The sequence below is a fragment of the Malus domestica genome, chromosome 14, assembly GCF_042453785.1.
Source record: "Malus domestica chromosome 14, GDT2T_hap1".
NCBI lineage: Eukaryota > Viridiplantae > Streptophyta > Magnoliopsida > Rosales > Rosaceae > Malus > Malus domestica.
In genome coordinates this window covers 23844664-23867626 of record NC_091674.1, presented here as the reverse complement: position 1 = coordinate 23867626, position 22963 = coordinate 23844664, and the positions used below count along the sequence as shown (strand labels likewise).

The window sequence follows — 22963 nt, the reverse complement described above, 5'->3', positions numbered from 1 at the left end:
CACCGATTGTTGCTAGAGCTCGCAGCTTGGGAGAAAACACAATTTTTTTGTAGCAGAAGGACTTTAGCTTTAAGGGATGCACTTTGGATGGCAAAGGAAGAGGTTTTAAGAATGTTTGTGTGGAGAGCCATTCGAAACTCGTGATTGATGCAATCAAAGGATCATGCGCTATACTTTGGCGATTGAGGAATATCATTGAAGATATCAAGTGGCTGACTTTCTCTTTTGCTTTGATTTTTTGGATTCATAGTTATAGAGGAGCAAATTTCTTAGTGAATGCTATTACTAGCACAAGGTTTCATTTTAATAGTTTTCATGTTTGGGATAGGTCATAGCCTTTGTGGCCAAAAATACCTTCTTTTTTTATTGTATCAGAATTGGTTATGATCGCGGTCACTTTCTTTGACATCTTGTTTTTTTATATAAAAAAAATTAAAAAGCATTCCATTTTACACTTTTCAATTTTTTTTATTAACCAAAGTTTTTTTTTTTTGAATTTCACATTAATTAAGATTAATTTTTCAAATACGTTGGTTTTCCAAGATAAATTTTCTAAAAAAGTTATCTTAATTTCTTCGAAAACGTCTTGAAAATGGTGCTTTGAAAAAAATATTAATCTTTTTACGATGTGAAACGAAAAACCATTACATCATAAAATAAAATAAACAAATTCATGATTTGATGCGATGATTATGTCATTATAGATAACTAAATCAATTTGAGGAAGTTATATTGAACAATGTGAAATTCGAAAAATGAGGATTTGCAAAAGTTATATTGGATAATGTGAACTTCAACAAATAATGCCTTGAAAAGATTTATTGAATAGTGCGAAATGGAGTTGGTTCGATTATTACTAACATGAAAGTCCTGAGTGAGTTTGTACTCCGCGGTAACATTTCACGATAACAAAGGATTTGTTTAGGAGCGGTCACTTCTAACAATAAACATCTTATGTACGTTTATATGTAGAAAAGCACCTAATTGTTACCGATGTTAAACCTACCAATGGTAAAAATCAAGGTCTTTCGTAAGCATTATTTCAATAATTCAATTCACGTGTAAACTATTATTTCTTATCCTAGAAAAAAAAATGTGTTAAGAGTAAAAAAAAAAAGAAAAAAAAAGGAATCAAACTTAATTTTATACTAGCATTGATTTGAAATGCTCCCAAGTCCCAATTTTTCTTTTAATGTATTTTTCTCAAGTGTTTTTGGTTTACAAATTATTTCTTTCAACAACTTCACATTGACGAGAAGATATATTGTACAACTCATGTAGGACCCACTCTTTTGACAAAAAGTGAACTAAATAGTTAAGTACATAGTAGATATACGCTTTAGTATGTGGTTTTACAATAACTTACAAAACATTTTCTATTTTATTTAGAGGGATGAGGGAGTAAACTAAATTAAGAAATCATATTATTAAGTTTTAAGAAATCATATTATTAAGTTTTTCACATAATTTATCGGATATTAGATGAAGCCCACGCATTGTGTGAGTAAATATAAAAGAATTAATATATATATATATATATATATATAGATAAGAGAAAGAAGTTTGAGAGAAATGTGAAAGAGAGAGGGAGAGAAAGAGGAAGTGGAAGATGTTTAAATTTTAAATTTTAAAATTTAAAATCAAAGATATTTTATGATGATATGTGGGTGATGGAAGAAAAGAAAAGCAAAATTTAATTTGTACAAAATTACATTATTTCCCATGATTTTATTTTGTGATGATGATGCTTTGAAAAAATTAATCTTTTATGATGTGAAATGAAACACGACTAAATCATAAAAAACAAATTCATGACATGATGCGATAATTATATCATTATGATCAACTAAGTCACCTTGAGAAAGTTATATTAAACAATGTGAAGGCTTTGCAAAAGTCATATTGGATAACGTAAATTTCAATAAATAATGCCTTGAAAAATATTTATTGAATAGTGCAAAATGGAATTGGTTCAATTATTACTAACATGAAAGTTTTTATTGAGTTTGTATTACGTGATAACCTTTTTACAATAAAAAGGATATGTTTAGGAGCGGTGACTTCTAACAAGAAATATATTTCATGCGTTTTTTCCATAGAAAATACCTAATTATTATCATAGTTGTCATATTAGACTTACGAATAGTAAAAGTCAAAAACTTTTGTAAGCATCACTTGAATAATTCAATTCATGTGTCTCATATTATTTCTTAAAGTAAATTGTAGAAATTGTCTCTCAACTTTAAACAAATTTGAGCAATGGTCTCTCAACTAAAAATTCATTACCATTTGTCCCTCAACTTATCAAAATGTGTAGTTATAATCATTTTCATCAAACATTATATAAGTTGAACTTGGTACTTAGAAGAAAACTATAACACATTAGAGCATTTCCTGAGGGCCAATGTGTTGGCACCCAGTCAAAAAACCAAGCTGGGGGTCTGTCAATCCACTCTAGCCCGTGAAACAAATTGGCACCCAACCCATGCCAATCTCCAGGCTAGACTAAAATTGACTGACCCAGGGACCGGCCCATTTTCTTTTTTGCGCTTGGCGCGTGGCACTCACGCTCGAGTGGGCGCAAGTAGCAGACAGCAATTCAGCGGCAGGGCCCGCTGACAAGCGCACTCAATTGTCACCCGGGCTTGCGACGTGGCCCACTATATGCCGTTGGATTTCCAACGGCTAGTTTCTCTAGACCGTTGGATTTCCAACGCTAAAAAAATTGAATTATAATTTTGATCTGGACCGTTCGATCACAAATCAACTGTCCACGTTTTTCAACCCAAAAAAAAAGACCCCAACAGTCAGAATTATGACCATTGGCCACGTGGCACCCTATAGGTTGTTGGATTTGAATATTTTTCAAATCCAACAGTCTAGATTAATTAACTACATTAAAATTTATTAAAAATTATAAAAAAAATACAGAAAAACTATAAATACCTAACCCTCATCTTTCACCTTACACCACATTTCAATATTTTCTACACTTTCTACACTATCTACATTTCAATATTTTCTACACATTGAGAGAAAAAAATGTCTTCGTGGAAGAACATTGAAGATGTTACGTTGTGTGAATGTTGGGTTCACACTACTCATGACCTGATTACGAGTAATGAGATGGATAAGCGAGAAATGTGGAGTAAAATTACGAAAGCATTTTGCGATGTACATGGAAAAGACACCAGAACTAGTCAAGGTCTTCAAGGTCGTTGGAAAAAACTCAACGCATCCTTTACTTGTTGGAAAAACGCCATCTCTCATGCTTCCGATAATCTGCGTAATGGGACAAGTTTAGCGGATCAGGTGACAATATTTTTATTTATTTATATGCATTCCACCCGCATCAATATTTTAATTTATTTAATTTCTTATGTAATTTTTATGTAATTTCTTATGTAATTTATATGCATTCCACCTGCATTTTTTAATACTATCTCATCCCACATTTTATAAACACTACAAGCACAAGCATTCTACAATGCAAAGAACCAAAACAAATCGTTCAACAAATGGGAATGTTGGCAAATTGTCAAAGATTGCCCTAGATACAAAATTGTGGCAACCGGTCCAGAAGTTGTCATGCACGACATGGGTCTACACAGTTCGCCAGAAGCAGACACACCCGAACAAGAAGCCAACACATTTGAAGACATGGAAGGGAGGCTTGAACAAGTGCCGGAAACCCAGCCGACTCGTCAGTCCCTTAGGCCTCAAGGCAAAAAGGCATTAAAGAAAAAAGGTAGTTCTTCCAAAAATGACTACACTAAATATATGGAAGAACTTGCTCGCCAAGGTGAACTGAACATAGCACGAGAAAAGGCTAGAAATGAGGAAAAAACTACTGCTATGGCATAAATAATAGCAGCTACTGAGGCCCGTGATGCGGCGACTGAGAGACAAAGAGAAATAGTTAATCGAGAAAATGAGATGATTAGAGAAGCACTTCATCGTGAAAATGAGATGCTTAGAGAAGAAAGGATGGCTCAAGCAGATCGTGACATTATGAACAAGCCTCTAATAGGACTGTCTCTGAATTCAAAATATTTTTGGACATTGGAAAAAAAAAGAGGTCATACGAAGGAGGCGTGCAAGAGATGCCGAAACAAGTCGAGGGGGTTCTACCTACAGAAATCCTAGCAACGAAGATCCTAGCACCACATATCCTAGCTCCACAGACTTTGTATAATTTCGTATTTCTTTGTAGTACTTTATTTAATTTCTTATGTAATTTTTATGTAATTTCTTATTTATTTTTAGAACTTTATTTAATTTCTTATGTAATTTTTAATGTAATTTCTTATTTATTTTTACAACTTTATGCAATTTCAAATTTATTTTTTGTACTTTATTTAAACACATCAAATAAGATTACATAAACTCACCAAATAAGATTACATTAAACTCACCAAATAAACTTAAAAAAAAAAACACCAAATAAAATTATATAACCTCACAATATAAACTTAAAAAAAAAACACACCAAATAAGATTACTTAAAAAAATACACTTTATTCTTCAACCACAAGCCTCATTTTAATTATCTTCACCTTCATGCAATCCTCACTTTATAAAAAAAAAAAAATATTTTAAATGGGCTGGGTGCCAGCGCATTTTGTAGGGGTAGAGATCGTTTGTGCCAACACATTTTTAGACTGGGTATCAGCGCATTTTTTTAGGAATGGAGATGCTTTGGTCTATTACTATTCACTAGGGTCTATTACTGTTCACTTGAGTGGATAAATGCACTAGATGCTGGCGCAAAGTCTTAGGGGTGGAATTGCTCTTATGCTAATAACGAACATGAGTGCTATTAGGCTCTTCAATCACCTCATATGATTTAGGGTTAACTACATTTCACACTCATTAGGTTTGGGGTGCTTTTCAAATTGGGTTACAAGGTTTTCGCTTTTTCACATAACAAGTTGAGGTTTTAAAACTGTATCTGTTGATGCACAAAACCGGAGGTCTTGGAACAACGTAAATCTGACCGTGAATCTGCAAGAAAGTAAAGAATACAAGATGTATCGTGGTTCACCCCAATGTTTGGGTTACGTTCACACTGATATTGTATTTCTTTATTTGTGAGAGGATTGTGAGGGTCAGAGCTCCCTCAATTGTGAAGGTGAGGATGCCATTTTATAGACTAAGGGCTCCTTTCTTTTTTACATATTTGCCCCTTCATTTATTACATAATTACATTTGAGTCCTCCAAGTGTTTATACGAGGTCTAAATACGGAGGCCCTAAGTATGGTACAAACAGTAGTCTCCTAAGTCTTCAGTCAAGATAATCTTTTGGTTGGAGACTTGAAATTCAGTCCATGTGTGGGCTGAAGTAACTTGATGTCGTCTATAATTGATACTCGATATGAAATGGTGCTCAATCTGAAACAATGCTCAACTAAAAATAGCACATGTTGCGAGGCTGCTCAGCTTGTGGCTTATGTTGCCTTGGTTAGCTCGGCTTGTGGCTTTGAAGGTGAGGGAGTCCCTTTTATAGAATAAAGACTCGCTCCTCAGTACATAAATGATGGGTTAGAGTTGATGCTCGCGGCGAGACGGTTGCTCAGCAGGCCGTGATACTTTCTCATGATGGTGAGGGAGTCATTTTTATAGAATAAAGGCTCGCTCCTCAATACATAAATATGGGCTAGAGTGATGCTCGCGGCGAGGCGGTTGCTCAGCAGGCGGCGATGCTTTCTAATGATGGTGAGGGAGTCCCTTTTATAGAATAAGGGTTCACTCCTCAATACATAAATAATGGGTGCTCTCTAATGAAAGTTAGGGAATCCCTTTTATAGAATAAGGGTTTGCTCCTCAGTACATAAATAATGGGCTAAGTCCCCCAAGTATTTTTCATGAGGCCCAATATATGGTACATAGTATAGTCCCCTAAGTCTTCAATCAATAGAGGTTGTTGGCTGGAGACTTCAAATTCAATCCATGTATGGGCCGAAGTGGTGTTTGTTCGGATGCGGTCTGTGTATACCATGCACTGAAGCTTTGTAGGTGAAGATTTTAAAGTGAAGCTTTGAAGATGGAGCTTTGTAAATGAAGCTTTTGAAGCTGATTGACATGAGTGGTGCTCATGAATGTTTATGTTGATTGACATGAGTGATGCTCATGGATGTTGACATAAGTGATGCTCATGAATGTTGACATGAATGATGGTCATGAATGTTTATGTATGATTGACATGAGTGATGCTCATGAATGTTTATGTATGATTGACATGAGTGATGCTCATGTATATTTTTTGAGTACGGGACGTACTTTTGATCACCTAGTGGGTGATAATAGTTGCAGGCTGCCGAATAATTTTGGAGTACTGGACGTACTTTTGATCACCTGGTTGGTGATAATAGCGGCAGGCTGCCAAATAATTATGAAGTACTGGGTGTAATTTTGATCACTTGGTTGGTGATAATAGTGGCAGGCTGCTGAATAATTTTTGTAGTCCTAAACGTACTTTTGATCACATGGTTGGTGATAATAAAGGGCCTGGCTCTTTTGGGCATATGGGCCTTCGCCCTCCACATAACATTCCAGCCTATTATTTTTTTTTTTATTACCCTCTGATGGGGTTATACAGATATCTCCGAAAGATAAGAAAAGTAAATTACATCATTCAAAAAATAAATTTGACCCTCTACTCAATGGGTCACGCCCATAATGCTATCGTCACCGTAATTATGTCTGCTTCTTTTTATCTTCTTTCACTTTCTGCTTGTGCTTTTATTTCCCTTTTTCTGCTGCATGGTCCACGAGTCCACCTCCAAGGCTCCATAATATTCTCCCACACTACAATTTGTGCTTTCTTTAATAGCCTTAAATTGTTGGTGGACTTGGTGCCGAGAAAATAATCCATTTTTTTGGCACCACTATTTGAATTAATAGTTTGGCAGCCTTCGTAGTCTCTGATGAGCATCACAGCTATCATCGTCTTCCTTTATTGCTATCACTTCGGCCATACTCTTTCTTCTTTTTGACGAAATAAAGGTAATTCATTTCTCTTCTATCTTATCAAAAGCTGAAAGAGCACTACTTGTATTGACGTTTCCTACCATCTCACTCACTTTAGTTGCAGTCTTCGCAGACTGAGCACGTGCTTTGAGGGTATCTTTTTCAACCTTGCCTCATGTATCTTGCCTGGTCATGATTTCTCTTTATCCTCATCCTTTGTCTTTTTCTTACTTTTGCTTTTCTCTTTTGCTTTAGCCTGACATTCATTCACTTCACGTAAGAAAACTCGAATAGCTCCATTCCCAAAAGGGTTTGTCTCTGGGGACCATACATGCTCCTCATAGGCAGCATTGTTTGATGCTTCAAATGAAGTCGTTGTTTTTTTTTTTTTAGGCAAAGGAAGTGTCCTCTTCAAAAACTTGATGCTCTTGTTGCTGCTAGTTGCAGTGGTGGCAGCAGTGGTGCCGGAGATTGCATTTAATGAGTTAGCAATCTTTCTCCACTTTTTGAGAATCTGTCGGAGCCTGACAATGTCTCTTATTCTATTAGATTTCTTTGAATCCATGGTGGTGTTGATTGTGGAGTGATTCAAAAATCTTCTTCATTTGAATACATAGGTTGCCTCCCAAGAAGCGCTTGCTTTAACATCTTCCAGCCTGACGAAACTTCCTTCTAAACTTGGATAGGGCCCATAGCATGGAATTGATCCTTGAATGGAAGGTGATACTTGACGTGATCCGGCAATGGTTTAAATTCTACTGTAGGTGCCTGAATCATCAAAATCAGCAAGTTAGTATATAATAAAATCGAAGTTGGAGAAGATGGCTTACTTGCTTGCTCCAACACAAACTCAATTACGAACACCACATCTTTGAATGTTGCAGGGATATGGGACTTGGCAAGATTTGGTGTTTTGAGAGTTATGACTTTTCCCGTGTCATAAAATCCAACTTCTTTGGGAATTTTCGTCTCAAGTGTATCTTCTTTGATGAATAAGGACATTTGGTGAAACGGGGTCAGGACAAATTGAATTTAGGCTTACCTTGGTTGTAGTGGACGGCATAGAGGACATATGGGGTTGCGGCAATGGTGGTTCTTCCCTTGCCGTGGCCTTGTTATTCTCCTCTTCTTCAAGCATCAGCTGTTCATCCATGTTTTGGCTTGGTTTGGATGTCTTGGGTTCACCTCTAACCTCCATAGCACTTCCCAAAGTGATAGCATCATGGATTTCAAAATCTTCCTTCAAATTTTCAATAGTTGAGTTAGATAGTTCACTTTGCTCTTGAATTTGTACCATGAACTCCATAATCTGCCCAATTTGCTTCTCCAATTCACCCGTCTTCTTGGCTTGATTTTGCATCTCTTTGTTTTGTTTTTCTACTTCCCGGTTCAAAGAGATGAGTAACTTATTAAACATATCATTATCCAAAGACGTACCTGAATTGAATTGGGTAGATTGTTGTGGTGGCTGTGATGGTTCATATGGCTAGTGATAGAACTCATCCGATGGCGGCAAATATTCTTCTTGTTGTGAGCCTGCGTCAAAGAGGTTAGTACATCAAGAATTTCATCATAACTTATAGGCATACTTGAATTGATTGGAATTGTTATGGGGGAGGTTGCGATGGCTGCATAGGTCTTGAATAGAACTTCTCATGCTTGAGCCTATCACGCGGGTGACCCGGGTTCGATCCCCAGCAACGGCGCCAAAAATTTGATGCGAATTTACTTAACACACAAATTAAACCCTCTTGTATCAATTGTAGTAAAGAATGTAAGTATGGATCGTTCTAGACCGGGGATTAGGAGGACTTGCTAATAACCTCTAAATTGACTTAAAAACATAAAAACAAAGTTAAAAACACTAAACTAAACTCAAAAGACTCAAAACAAGCTAAAAACGCCCAAATCTGTCTAAAAACACAAACTGGGCAAATTTGGACTCTAAACACACTTTTGGACAAACTTTGGTTTTAACTTGGTTTGAAACACTTAAAAACATAAACTAAATCAGTTTCTAACTAATATGACTCAACAAGGTAAATGGGGGTTTGGTTTTGACGAAATTGAAAACAAAACAAGTAAATTAAAAAACTAATGAAATCTGCACGAATTTGGGTAAAACTATGGATGATAGGTTAGCTAGGAGGTTCTTCTCCACACATGACACACTTGCAAACAAAACGATGTCCAGTTGCATTTTAATCAACCATGAATTCTCAACACCCCAGATTAAATGTGAATTGCACTAATTAACCCTCAGATTTTCCTAATTTCATTGAATTGGATGATTGCATACAACAACCCAAATCATTCCCCACAAGTTCCCTACATGAATTGCATAATAGAGATACAAGCAATAATCATTAAGTTCTATGAAAATCATAAGCATTGACGAAACACTTGTAACTATGAATTGCATGAAACTTATGCCAAGAATTTACTTAACACGGTTGTGACGAGCAACTTTCACTACTTGTGAATATAAGTTCATAACGATTAGGTGAAACTTCCTTATATCCTAGCATCAGATTTATGCATGAAAATTAAGCGTGCACTCTCAACCAACACACACAAATCAGTTTTACTTCAAATGGATAAGTAAATTGAATTCACAACTTATGAATCACAACTGAAAGTAATCAAATCATATTGCAAGCATGAATATGGTTTCGAATTCCCCCTAGCTAAGGGGGGTTTAGTTCCTCATACTCACAAAGCAAAGATAAACAAATTTAGACATTGAAAACAAAAGAATGAAAACACCTAAAAACGCTCCAACAATCCAACTTGAATGGCAAGCACGTCCAAGGGTCATCCTTCTTCTCTTTGTTGCGGCACAAGGTGTGGTTTGATGGATGCATATGGATATATGGAAGGGAATGGCTGAATGTGTTTAGGTTGGATGGAGGTCACGGCAAGGAAAAGGAAATGAAGGTGCGTGGAATTATGTTTTTGTTGTGGGAATGTGTAGAATGGTTAAGAAGAAAAGACTCTGCCTTGCAGCAGAATAGGTTTTCCTCCCTTCTCCATAAACTGTCCGTGTGAATGTGTCTTTGGATGGATTTTTCTCCTCCTTTGTTATGGTGAAGGGTAGATGTATTTATAGGTTAGGGAGATGACCACCATCTAATTAAGGTGGTAGTGGTGTATGTTGTGGTAATGAGTGGATGTAATGGGTGTAGTGGGTGAATATTTGGTAATGAGTGGATGTAATGGGTGTAGTGGATGGATGTTTGGTAATGAGTGGATGTAATGGTGTAGTGGGTGAGTGTTTGGTAATGAGTGGATGTAATGGGTGTAGTGGGTGAGTGTTGTGGTAATGAGTGGATATAATGGGTGTAGTGGGTGAATGTTTGGTAATGAGTAGATGTAATGGGTGTAGTTGATGGATGTTTGGTAATGAGTGGATGTAGTGGGTGTAGTGGATGGATGTTTGATAGTAATGAGTAGATGTAGTGGGTGTAGTGGATGGATGTTTGGTAATGAGTGGATGTAACGGGTGTAGTGGATGGATATTTGTAGTTGTAGGTCAACACACTTGCACACACACATGCTGATTTCTAGCCTTCAAATCTTCAAAAACATCCATCCTCATGTCTCCATACTTGCACTATCCAATCTTGGCCCAACTCCAAATAGCACTTTGTTGTTAACTTTGTTATTTGAACCTACAAACACACGAAAATAGCTTAAAGTATTAAAATAACTAGAATTAAACTAAGTAAATGCCAAGAAACAAGCTAACTAAGTTGCATAAATATGCTCTTATCTCAAATCACCGCAAAAAAGAAAGAAAAAAGCTCAACCACTTAACAAATGTTTTTTTTCCCCTCTTTTTAACCCCTTTCTTATATGGTCAAAAAGTTCTGTTAGCTCGAGTTTTCGATAGTTAGGAGATCGTGACAACAAATTTTCCAAAGTACTTGATCTTTGAGATAGGCAATGGTGGTAGTGGTGCGGTTGTGGTTGTAGTAACTTATACGCTGTTTTTAAAGGGAAGAGATCCCTTTCGGATCTCTCCCACCAAAGTCCACCATCAGTTTTAATTCAAATGGATAAGTAAATTGAATTCACAACTTATGAATCACAACTGAAAGTAATCAAATCATATTGCAAGCATGAATATGGTTTCGAATTCCCCCTAGCTAAGGGGGGTTTAGTTCCTCATACTCACAAAGCAAAGATAAACAAATTTAGACATTGAAAACAAAAGAATGAAAACACCTAAAAACGCTCTAACAATCCAACTTGAATGGCAAGCACGTCCAAGGGTCCTCCTTCTTCTCTTTGTTGCGGCACAAAGTGTGGTTTGATGGATGTGTATGGATATATGGAAGGGAATGGCTGAATGTGTTTAGGTTGGATGGAGGTCACGGCAAGGAAAGGGAAATGAAAGTGCATGGAATTATGTTTTTGTTTTGGGAATGTGTAGAATGGTTAAGAAGAAAAGACTCTGGCTTACAGCAGAATGTGTCTTCCTCCCTTCTCCCTAAACTGTCCGTGTGAATGTGTCTTTGGATGGATTTTTCTCCTCCTTTGTTATAATGAAGGGTGGATGTATTTATAGGCTAAGAAGAGGACCACCATCTAATTAAGGTGGTAGTGATGTATGTTGTGGTAATTAGTGGATGTAATGGGTGTAGTGGGTGAATGTTTGGTAATTAGTGGATGTAATGGGTGGATGTTTGGTAATGAGTGGATGTAATGGGTGTAGTGGGTGAGTGTTTGGTAATGAGTGGATGTAATGGGTGTAGTGGGTGAGTGTTGTGGTAATGAGTGGATGTAATGGGTGTAGTGGGTGAATGTTTGGTAATGAGTGGATGTAATGGGTGTAGTGGATGGATGTTTGGTAATGAGTGGATGTAGTGGGTGTAATGGATGGATGTTTGGTAGTAATGAGTAGATGTAGTGGGTGTAGTGGATGGATGTTTGGTAATGAGTGGATGTAACGAGTGTAGTGGGTGAATATTTGGTAATAATGGATGTAACGGGTGTAGTGGATGGATGTTTTGTAATGAGTGAATGTAATGGGTGTAGTGGATGGATGTTTTGTAATGAGTGGATGTAATGGGTGTAATGGATGGATGTTTGTAGTTGTAGATGTAGTAGGTGTAGTGGATTGATGTTTGGTAATGAGTGGATGTAATGGGTGTAGTGGATGGATGTTTGGTAATGAGTAGATGTAGTGGGTGTAGTGGATGGATGTTTTGTAATGAGTGGATGTAATGGGTGTAGTGGATGGATGTTTGTAGTTGTAGGTCAACACACTTGCACACACACATGCTGATTTCTAGCCTTCAAATCTTCAAAAACCTCCATCCTCATCTCCATGCTTGCATTATCCAATCTTGGCCCAAAAATGCTCCAAAATGCTCCAAATAGCACTTTGTTGCTAACTTTATTATTTGAACCTACAAACACACAAAAATAGCTTAAAGTACTAAAATAACTAGAATTAAACTAAGTAAATGCCAAGAAACAAGTTAACTAAGTTGCATAAATATGCTTCTATCACAAATCACCGCAAAAAAGAAAGAAAAAAGCTCAACCACTTAACAAATGTTTTTTTCCCCTCTTTTTAACCCCTTTCTTATATGGTCAAAAAGTTCTGTTAGCTCGAGTTTTCGATAGTTAGGAGATCGTGACAACAAATTTTCCAAAGTACTTGATCTTTGAGATAGGCAGTGGTGGTAATGGTGCGGTTGTGGTTGTAGTAACCTATACGCTGTTTTTAAAGGGAAGAGATCCCTTTCAGATCTCTCCCACCAAAGTCCACCATCAATTAATTTGGGCCCTTGAAATTTGATTCAATGACTAAAATTATTATAACTTTTAAAGCCCCTGTTTGTATCCGTTAGATTAAATTTCAAATGTCTGAATTAATTGATTAGTGGACTTTGGTATGAAAGATCCGGATGAGATCTCTTTAGTTTTTAAAAGGCCATTGCTGTAAAATAATTTTATTTTTTATTTTTAATTAAATATTTTTTTATTACTTAACTTTAGAGTGAAACCTTTTTTAAAAAATAAAAATAAAGTAAAATACCAACGAGCCCTTAATTAAGTAAAAAAAATTCAGATGTATCTATACATTTATTTTTATTTTTCACACATCTTTCAATTTTCAACAATGACAGACGGATAAAATAAAAGGAAAACTAATGAAAATGGCTTGAAAACTTTGAGTTTTAATGATAAGGACAAAATAAAGGGTAAAGTGAATAATACCATGATTGACTTTTTAGTATAAAAATATAGTTTTTCGTTAAAATAAACGGTACCGGTGCTTTTCATTAAAGTTCTCTAAAATAAATTGTAAAAAACTAAAGGAAGAAAGAAGCGTGCAACACCGCCCATAATTATTGAAATGTGTTTGCAGTTGGATTTGCGTGGAGTGGGCCCCCCGGCGGTTTGATCGTCTTCATCTTCGTCACGGTTTAAACCAGAAAAAGAAAGTGGAACTTAATAAAATAAGTCGTCTCGGCCTTTTGAGTCTCTCGTTTTCAAAGCTATGAACGCGAGGGTGAAGCAGGAGCTTCTCGAAGCTTCGTTTATTCCAACGCCGAAGCGAACCGGCATCGGTTGTAAGTTGCCCCCGGATTCGGTCATTTGCCTGAGCACGAGTAGCGACAGCAGCAGCAGCAGCGACTCCGACTCCGACGATTCAGCGGATGGAGGCGGCGGCGCTTCGGGGGGTTTGGCGAAGAAGAGGAAGTTGGACGGGATGGGAGTTGGATTTCCGGTTGGGTTTTTGAACCCTCTGCCTCCGGAGGAAGTGGGGCGGCTGCTTCCCGCGCCGGAGGCGGCGGTTGCGCGGAGGAAAGAGGGCAGGGTTGTCAGTCGGTCGAACTGTAAGCAGTTTTGGAAGGCTGGGGATTATGAAGGAGCACCTTGTGCCAATTGGGATTCTTCTGCCGGTAATCTTAAACTCTCTCGTTGCTCTTCAAAATCTGCTACATTGTATTCTTTGCGTTTGTTTTTACTAAGATCTGTTTGGTTGCCGAGAAAGTTTTCGATCTTTTCAAGTTATGGAGGCACTATGGTAGAAGTGTACTGCTTCACTCATTGGAAAGTTTCCCTCTTTACATGCAAGAGTGGATTCTGTTCAGAAATGGGGTCTGTTGCCTAATTTCGAGAGTCTAACATGATCAGCCAGGACTGCCAATGATGTTTAACAAATTTACTGTTGAATATGCAGGTGGGATAGACCATGTCCGGGTTCACCCGAAGTTTCTGCATTCGAATGCTACGAGCCATAAGTGGGCTCTTGGAGGTATATTTGATTGATGTTCTGTGTAGTGCCTGATTTTTTGTTTCTTTGCTTAATGCTTGACCAGGACCTTGTGATGTTTTGCAGCTTTCGCGGAGCTCTTGGACAATGCATTGGACGAGGTAGTTTTTCGTTCTTCATTTTCGTTATGTTTCTACAAGCGTTTTCTGTTTACTCTCTGATTGGAGTTATTTCTTCACTTTAATGGCAGGTGTGCAGTGGTGCTACATATGTTAATGTAGATATGCTAGAAAATAAGAAAGACAGAAGCAGAATGTTGCTAATTGAAGGTATTTTAACTTTCTTAGTTCTCCAGTAACTTTACCTCATTGTTGGATGTCGTTTGAAGAACGCTGAGAGTTTTACTTTTGTTCTCAAATTGTCATATTTTTTATTTTTTGGCACTTCATTTGACGTACATTGCAGATAATGGGGGTGGGATGGATCCAGATAAGATGCGACATTGCATGTCATTGGGGTATTCTGCGAAAAGCAAAGTTGCAAACACTATTGGACAATGTATGACACCAGTATTTAGCTATAGTGTTTTTGGTCTTCTATAATCTCCAAAGAATCATTTTAGTTGCTTTTTTACACAGATGGAAATGGCTTTAAGACAAGTACCATGAGGCTTGGAGCAGATGTAATTGTGTTCTCTCGTTCTAGTGGAAAAGATGGAAAAAGGTGTCTTTCTGGTCATAATTGTTTATTGTTGTTTCTTTTACAATGCATTTCATGTTATGTTGGTAATGGTTATTTTCTTCAGCTCATGGAAACAACAACGCTAGAGTTTAGAGTTGTGTGTTGCTTTTGAGGTTCAGAAACCATCATTGCGTGCAGGAATTTCTATTTTCATATCGTGTATCCACTTTGGCATGGAGAATTCATACAAACTCACCCTCACTTTTTCATAAAGAGTGACTTTATAAATGAGAGCAACTAATTATCTAGAACTATTAAGCAATTGAATATCACTTGTTGCTCGAATTTGGATAGTTGAATTATATTCCATGCTTTTTGTTCATGATTTAAGTAGTATCAGTTAAATGAGTACTCTCACCAATATGTGTGTGTGTGTGTTCATGTGTGTGTTTGATCATATTTCACCACTTCTATTGGTGTACCCCATCGCCTTTTCTCGTTATCTATTATGAAACGAAAAAAATATAAAAATGGATATTTTTTTCTTCTGAGATTTATTTTTTCTATTATTTAAACTAATTGAGACATTCACATTTCTTTTAGTGCTACACAGAGCATTGGATTGCTGTCTTACACATTTTTGACAAGCACGGGAAAGGAAGATATTGTAGTTCCCATGGTATGGCATTTAAATTGTCTCTCTACCTAATGGACTTTATACATATTCACTTCAAGTCTTTCTGTTTATTCAATGTGACTATAGATAGTTGTCACATCGGTGAGGTAGGTTGGGCTTTTATGTGTATTGGAACTGAAAAAATTATGTTAGAATAACAGAGGGTAAGCATTAGGTGTCAGCCTAGACGGTTTACATCACTTTCGTGAAATCAGTTTTAACTGTCTTAGGAAGAGAAATTTGCAATAAAAGGTGCTGTGTTGAGTACCTTAGCTGAGATTTTTGTTTGTTTGTATTCTTATTTGATCCACTAGGTTTTTATTTGGCGTGTTTGGAGAGAAGAAAGGAGTGGGATGTTGACAGGGTGGATTATTTGGATTTAGGGGTGGAGGTTCGAGGACACCCTTTTTTTATGAATAACTTCTTTTTCTAGTTAATGTTGGATTTTACTATGCCATTGTTTTTTCTATTACATGTATGCTCTTCCTAAAAGAAGCACCACTTGTATGCTTGTATTCTTATTTTTCAGTAAACTTATCCAAATCCCTCAAAAAAGAATTAAAAACCCAAGTCACAAGTTGGTCCTTTAGCTGTGGAGCAACCACAGTTTATTGTACATTTAGTTGCATTTAGTTCATTATTTCTGTATTGTGCTATATAGCTAATGAGTTTCTTGTTGTTACTGAGTTAGTGTAGGACCTCTGACTAAAAGGATTTGTTTTGCTGTGTGCATGAATGAAAAGCTTGATTATGAGAGAGGACAAGGGACTTGGAACAAGATGTTAAGATCCTCTTCAAGTGATTGGGATAAGAACTTGGAAACAATAGTTGAATGGGCACCATTTTTTGACGAAGAAGACCTGCATCATCAGGTAATTCATTACTGTTTTAGGGCTTTTACCAAATTGGTAAATTTAATACATGTTTTGTTATTAATTTTGTTATTTTTATTTATTGTTTAGTTCTATATGATGAAAAACCATGGAACCCGAATAATCATCTACAACCTTTGGGAGGATGATGAAGGACAGCTGGAGCTTGATTTCGAAGCTGATCCACATGTATGTTGATTGACGAGATATTAATTTTGCTTTTTTTTTTTGTTTGTTCAGTGGCTTTGTGATTCTAGCAGAATTAGATATGGTGCCTGATTTTGCAGGATATTCAAATTAGAGGTGTTAATCGAGACGAGAAGAGTATACAAATGGCAAAAGACTACCCCAATTCTCGTTTTTTCTTGACCTACCAGCACTCATTGAGGGTAAAACTAAATTTCATTTTATTTGCTCTCTTGTCAGTTTTCCAGTAGCCTTGCTTGGGATGTGTCTCAGAGGAATTCATGTATTTGATCTCCTTCTAGTCACTATTTTTCTGTGCATTGGTTAATTTGGATATTTCCACTAGTTTGCAGTTGTCGGAGTAAAATACATTGGTTTTAATGCATGTGGTAAAATGATAAAGAACTAGGAGAGATTAGTATATGAAATGAACTGAAGTGACAGATGAAGATGATTTTGTATCATAGTTCCTGGTTCAACTTGAAGACAGAATCAGTCTTTCTGTTCATCTTTTCTTTTTTTTTTCATTAATACGTTTCTTCATTTTGACTCCAGAGCTATGTATCAATTCTCTATTTGCGGCTTCCTCATAACTTCCGAATTATTCTTCGTGGGAAGGATGTTGAGCACCACAACATAGTCAATGATATGATGTTGTCTCAGCAAGTCACATATCGGCCACAGCCTGGTCTTGATGGGGTTCCAAAGGAATTAAATGTAATATTTCATGATGAACTTTTACTTTAATAATTTTGCATAATTTTGTTGTCTTTCTAATGACATGCAACTCATCATCAGATGGTTGCTGTTGTCACCATTGGTTTTGTGAAGGATGCAAAACATCATATTGATGTTCAAGGGTTTAATGTATATCACAAGAATCGACTGATTAAGGTATTTAAGTTTTAACCTATGCATTTCTTGAGTTTGTTTCCTTTTTTATAAGATGTTCTCTCTTGAATATGTTGTTTGAGCAATGAATTTTAATCAGTCATTAAGCACAAGTTGATAAATCTTTAAGAAATTCTTATGAAGTTCTTTTTTATCTCCAGCCATTTTGGAGGCTTTGGAATGCTGCTGGAAGTGATGGCCGTGGTGTTATAGGTGTTGTTTCTGCATTCAACTTTCCTTGACTTTAACAAATTAGCTGAAAGTGAGTTTGTTTCTGAGGCATTTTGTTCTTGTAGGTCTTTTAGAAGCTAATTTTGTTGAACCAGCTCATGATAAGCAGGGGTTTGAGCGTACAACAGTTCTTCAAAGACTCGAGGGAAAATTAATAGCTATGCAAAAGACTTACTGGTTTGTGGTTTGTGTTCTTTGGGCTAATTGCTTACAATGCGTTCAGACTTTTGTGAGTTGCTTTGTTTTTTTTAATCTTTGATACTCACAAATTGGCATTCGCCACTGCATATGCAGGAGAAACAATTGTCATAGAATCGGCTATGCTCCACGTAATAAGAATGCCTCAGCAGATAAAGGTATGCTGTGTACCGTACATTCTTTTTGGTTACCAGGAACAAGAATTTATGTTTCTTTTGCTGTGGGCGGTACAGTTATTTACATGACTTATGTAGTGATTGAAAACCCTTGTCAACCTTATAAACTCATAAATATTCATCTTATGATTTGTAGAGGGTTCTCCCTATGAAACAAATGGTAAAACATCAGGCAGCAAGAAACCAGTTAAAGGTTCCGGCAAGCTCCATTCCAGAACTTCAAAAGATATTCCTACTTATCATGGGCATGTGAATGTACATATGTCTGATAAAGCCACAAATAGAGTGCAATCCCCCTCAAAATCAGGGGAAGGATCGTCAAGTTCTTCTGAACCATCATCACCTTCGGCAGTCAATGTTACTGATAAACAAGTGAATGGCAGTAGTAGTAAGGCATTTTCTGCTAAGAAAGACTCTGGAAAAGGTGGCCCAGTGACTCGGTTATCTTCACGTGTGGACAGTACTCAGCAAGATTATTCACCGCATGCAGGAACCAGTTTACCCACCCGAAGTTCCAAGTCAAGGGTTACTTCTACTAACTTTGCTTCTAGTCACTTTTTTGCATTAGAGGGTAATTATATTTCTAAAGTTAGGGTTTTGTTCAATTACCAGGGGAATGATGTCAATGGTGATTTAGGCGTTTTGGAGCAATTGAGAAAAGAGAATCATGAACTGAAAGAAAGGTACTTATTCTGTCCTTTTCACCACTATAGAAATACTTGTATGCGACTTAATGTTTGCTTCAGTATTTTTATCACCATGCTGCATGCTAGTCATCCTCGTTCTATACAGGTTGGAGGCGATAAAGGACAGAGGAGCTTCTGCTGATTGGGAGCAGGCATTGCAGCGTGAAAAGGATAGGTCCAAATCACTTGAAACCCAGGTATATGCCTAATATCTAATTCTCGCCGAGCTGGTTGGAAAAGCGGGAAGTAGACCTGAGTAACTGATTGTTCTCTTGGAATATTTAATAAGATTTTACTGCCTGGTCTTGTGATCACCAGCTCCAAACGGCACAAGAAAAAATTGTGGAAATGAACAAAGAACAAGACACTCTAATTGGCATATTCTCCGAGGAAAGGGAGCGACGAGACAATGAAGAGGCCACTTTGAGAAAGAAGCTGGAGGTCAGCGCAATTTCGAATTATATTTCGTTCCTATCTTTTCCCTTTTAAGATCCACTTCCCTCTTATTTTGCTTGTTTTTGCAGGATGCATCCAGTACCATTCAGTTATTGCTTGACAAGGTAAGGAAACTGGAAGCAACGAAGTCCGGGAACCTCAAATCCAATAGATAGCGCTCTTGCCATTGTATTCAGTAGTGATCTTTAGGAGTTGGCGGAACGTAGCTGACCTGAATTTCAGAAGTAGTCTAACGTAGATCGGGAGTCATTCATCGGATGGTTGGGGAACGCGCCCGCCGCCTTTCTCGCTAGTTATGCGATGTAAATTGATGTAATGTGAAAAGGAGAGAAGACAGAGTGATGATATGAAGTATGAGCTTCAGTGTGTGTTGGGTTTCAAAGTTATTCTAGCTATTCCTCTAATCCATGGGTCATTGCATCCTCTGATTAGGTCAAGTTGCTTGAATAACGAAGTATTTTACTCTCTCTCTCTCTCTCCCTCTCTCTCCCCAAACCAAACAAAAGCGATCGGACTGAACCAAAATTGAACTGAATCGGTTATAAGTAAGTTTTGGTTTTGAAATAAGCGAACCGAACCAAATCGTGCCTACTCTTCACCGTAAGTTATGTTAGTGTTTTCGTGATGTAGGATTTCAACTGAGTTCACCCGTCGCTTCAATCCCATTGTTATTTGCTTTGAGTAATGTTTGGTAGACTGAACAATTTTTTGGTTATAATGAAAACTTGTAAAAGTTTTCAAAATCGATTGAAAACGTGGGTTATAACTCAGTTTTTGTGAAAAAAATTGAAATTCTAGGAAATATTTTGCGCGGGAATTAATGAAACTATTGCAACACCTTTGGATGTGACTTTATCCTTTATTAGGTCATGAAACTATTTTTCATTGATTTTTAAAGTTGAAAAATAGAAAAAATAATGAAAACTAATAGCGCCCCCCCCCCCCCCAGGAGATTTGTATGTGTCCGAAATCTTGAGATGTCCTAAATTAATTTTTGGAAGCATGTGTTGTAAGTAGAATGATTCTAACCTTGGCTTATAACAAATGTTGTAAAAGGACTCAAAATCGATTGGAAAACTATGGGTTATATAACTCACAATTTTTGTAAAAAAAAAATTGAAATTTTTAGCTTTAGTAAATATTTTACGTCGAAGTTAAGGAAAATATTGCAAAACCTTTATACACGATCCTACCATTTATAAGGTCATGAAGCTATTTTTTTTTTATTGATTTTTAAAGTTGAAAAATAGAAAAATATATTTAAATTTAGGTTTTAAATCATTGATTTCAAGTGTTTAAATATGAATTATAATGGATTTTGCATGGAAATATATATTTTGAAGAACATGAAGCTAGCAACTTTTCTTGAGTGCAGTAGCTAGTTTTCAAGCGACGTCCTTCAAGGAGGATGGGTGAAAAAATTTGTATTGAATTTTTTTTCTTCCTATGTTACTTTATATAGATTTAAATACCTTTAGATTTAGATTTATATCCTTATTTTCGATTTTTTTGACATGGATTATAAGAAATTTTTCACCAAAAATACATTTTGTAGAACATGAAAATGATAGTTTGGTGTTGGGTATGGGAAAAACGAAAATTTAAGAAAAATAAATAAAATTAAGGGTTTAGACGCAGGGAGCTGCAGCCTAAACTCATGCCCTTACGCAGGCCCAAGGCGCAACAGAAACAGTGGAGGCCTATGAGGTTTAGGGATTGGGGACTTCGCCACTACAATCCAACCTTCCACAGGCCGAGATAACTCACAAAGGCATTTCAACGTCTCTTTGGCCACCATCGTGCGAAGGCCTGTGAGGTTTAGAGTTTGGGGCTTCGCCGCAGCAGTCCAACCTTCTAAGGGCCGAGAAAACTCATAAATGTATTTCAGCATCTCTCTGACCACCATCGTGCAATTCACCAGCGCCAGGAATCAAACCCAGGACATTCCGTGTGGAATACGAGTCTGAAATTCATTCCCAACCGTTGGGTCACCCCATGTTGGTTACGTGCTTATTTTCAGTTAAATGTTGATTAATGTACTTATTTTCTATTGGCGACAGATCATTTGATTTGCAAATATAGTTTAAAAGTTTGGTTTATCTAGCATTACTCTTTTCACAATTGTATCCAGTAGAAGAAAGGTTTTACCTACTCCACTGACTCATCGATGATAATTAAATCAGACTAATTTGGTTTTGTGATGATGCCCTAATTTCTAAGCTAACACAATTATAGGTACTAAATACTCAGATTTAGTAAAATAATCTTTGATTATGTGACAATGTAATCACATTGACCACGAAATCCTTTTTTAAAGAAAACATTTATTACATTAAGGAGAAGAAGAAAGTTTAAAAACGTGGAGACTAAACAGAAAGGACCTGGATTGTCTACCCTCCTCATCTCATACCCTTCTCATATCCTCCTATTTCTGTGGTCACAGTTAAGCTACGTCAACATTTTATATTCTCATTACTTTTTGTCTTATTTTATATTCTCATTGCTGTTTGTCTTATTATTTTATAAAAAAATCAATATAACATATCGATCAAGCAATCCACCATTTTCGACCAGTAAACATAGTGTGTAGGGAAAATATAAAATAAAGCTTGTTCATTCATCCGTCACCACTCACGCCATTTGGGCGACTCTCTAACCCCAATGAAAAAAGAGTAATTTATTGGAACGAGTTCACCGACACATGGCATCTCGATTCAATAATACATTGTCATATGGAGAAAAATTTGCACATATCAATGCATTATTGGACAAAGAACACCACATATGAAGATAACTCCATTGTATGTAAGTAATTATCCTAATTGGGGTGAAGTGCTTGCTTCGGTTTGACCCATGTTTGTTTGAGCGTTGCTCTTAAAATAAACTCGTGAAACAACATTAAACAAATAGTCTATAACATATAGGAATAATGTTATTTAGACATATATACTATTGATTTATTCGTGAGTATCACATTTAATATAATTTTTTTCCATTAGAGTGTCAACAATGTCATCTATTTTGTGTGTCATTCTGTGATTTTGCTGAACTATCCTCCCCATAGTATAAAAATATCGATGTACTCAAAGAAAAAAAAAACATTAGCAGTTGGCTCAACTAGAGCACCAATTGAACCAGTCCTAGCTATCATCCTTCTTGTTTCAAGGATGTGTTCCATAAACAACAGTCTCTCAAAGAAAAGTAAAAAATTTCTATTCACCAAAAATAATAAGGAGCCGTTTACTAATTATTTTGTTTTTGCTTTTTTAAAATAAAAATTTAAAAACTGAAATTTTGTTGGTAACTACTTTTATTTTTCAAAACACTGAAATTGAAAGGAAAAATTATACATAGAGTATACTTTTAATACTTAATTGTATATTGTGTCAACACTTTTTAAACATCACAAGAAGAGACAAAAGTTAATACATGTGAAATATGACATCATTACCTTTTTTTTCTTCGGAGTGTAAATTACAAAATTACTCTTTATAGTAGAAATTTTTTTCACACTTTTATCTCTTCATCTATTGCTTTGTGCCAGGTGGTGTTCCCTACTAATAGAAATTTTGACATCTAAATCTTCATTTATCTCTTTTTAATCAAATAAATTTTTAAAAGCTGGAAGTCTAATAGTCAAACAAAAACTAAAGGATGTGAACTTCCCCATCAAGCACTTCTACAACTTGCTTTCGAATTCCATCAT

General features: G+C 36.4%; 1 protein-coding gene and 1 long non-coding RNA gene across 2 annotated transcripts; one reads left to right on the top strand and one right to left on the bottom strand.

The window, feature by feature from the left end:
* Window positions 1-9528: 9528 nt before the first annotated feature.
* LOC139191409 (uncharacterized) lies at window positions 9529-11493 on the bottom strand. The gene is made up of 2 exons (XR_011575466.1): window positions 11198-11493; window positions 9529-10641 (listed from the first exon to the last, which is right to left on the bottom strand). It is a non-coding gene; the product is annotated as an uncharacterized lncRNA (long non-coding RNA).
* A 1825-nt stretch (window positions 11494-13318) lies between these two features.
* LOC103420294 (protein MICRORCHIDIA 7-like) lies at window positions 13319-19661 on the top strand. The gene is made up of 20 exons (XM_029092748.2): window positions 13319-13890; window positions 14172-14246; window positions 14331-14365; window positions 14455-14533; window positions 14670-14762; window positions 14843-14927; window positions 15489-15564; window positions 16305-16433; window positions 16524-16622; window positions 16721-16822; window positions 17175-17336; window positions 17418-17513; window positions 17672-17723; window positions 17807-17918; window positions 18036-18097; window positions 18252-18640; window positions 18728-18798; window positions 18908-18998; window positions 19120-19242; window positions 19326-19661. The coding sequence occupies exons 1-20, from the start codon at window positions 13485-13487 to the stop codon at window positions 19410-19412; spliced, it is 2424 nt and encodes an 807-aa protein (XP_028948581.1). The 5' UTR covers window positions 13319-13484; the 3' UTR covers window positions 19413-19661.
* The last annotated feature ends 3302 nt before the right edge of the window (window positions 19662-22963 follow it).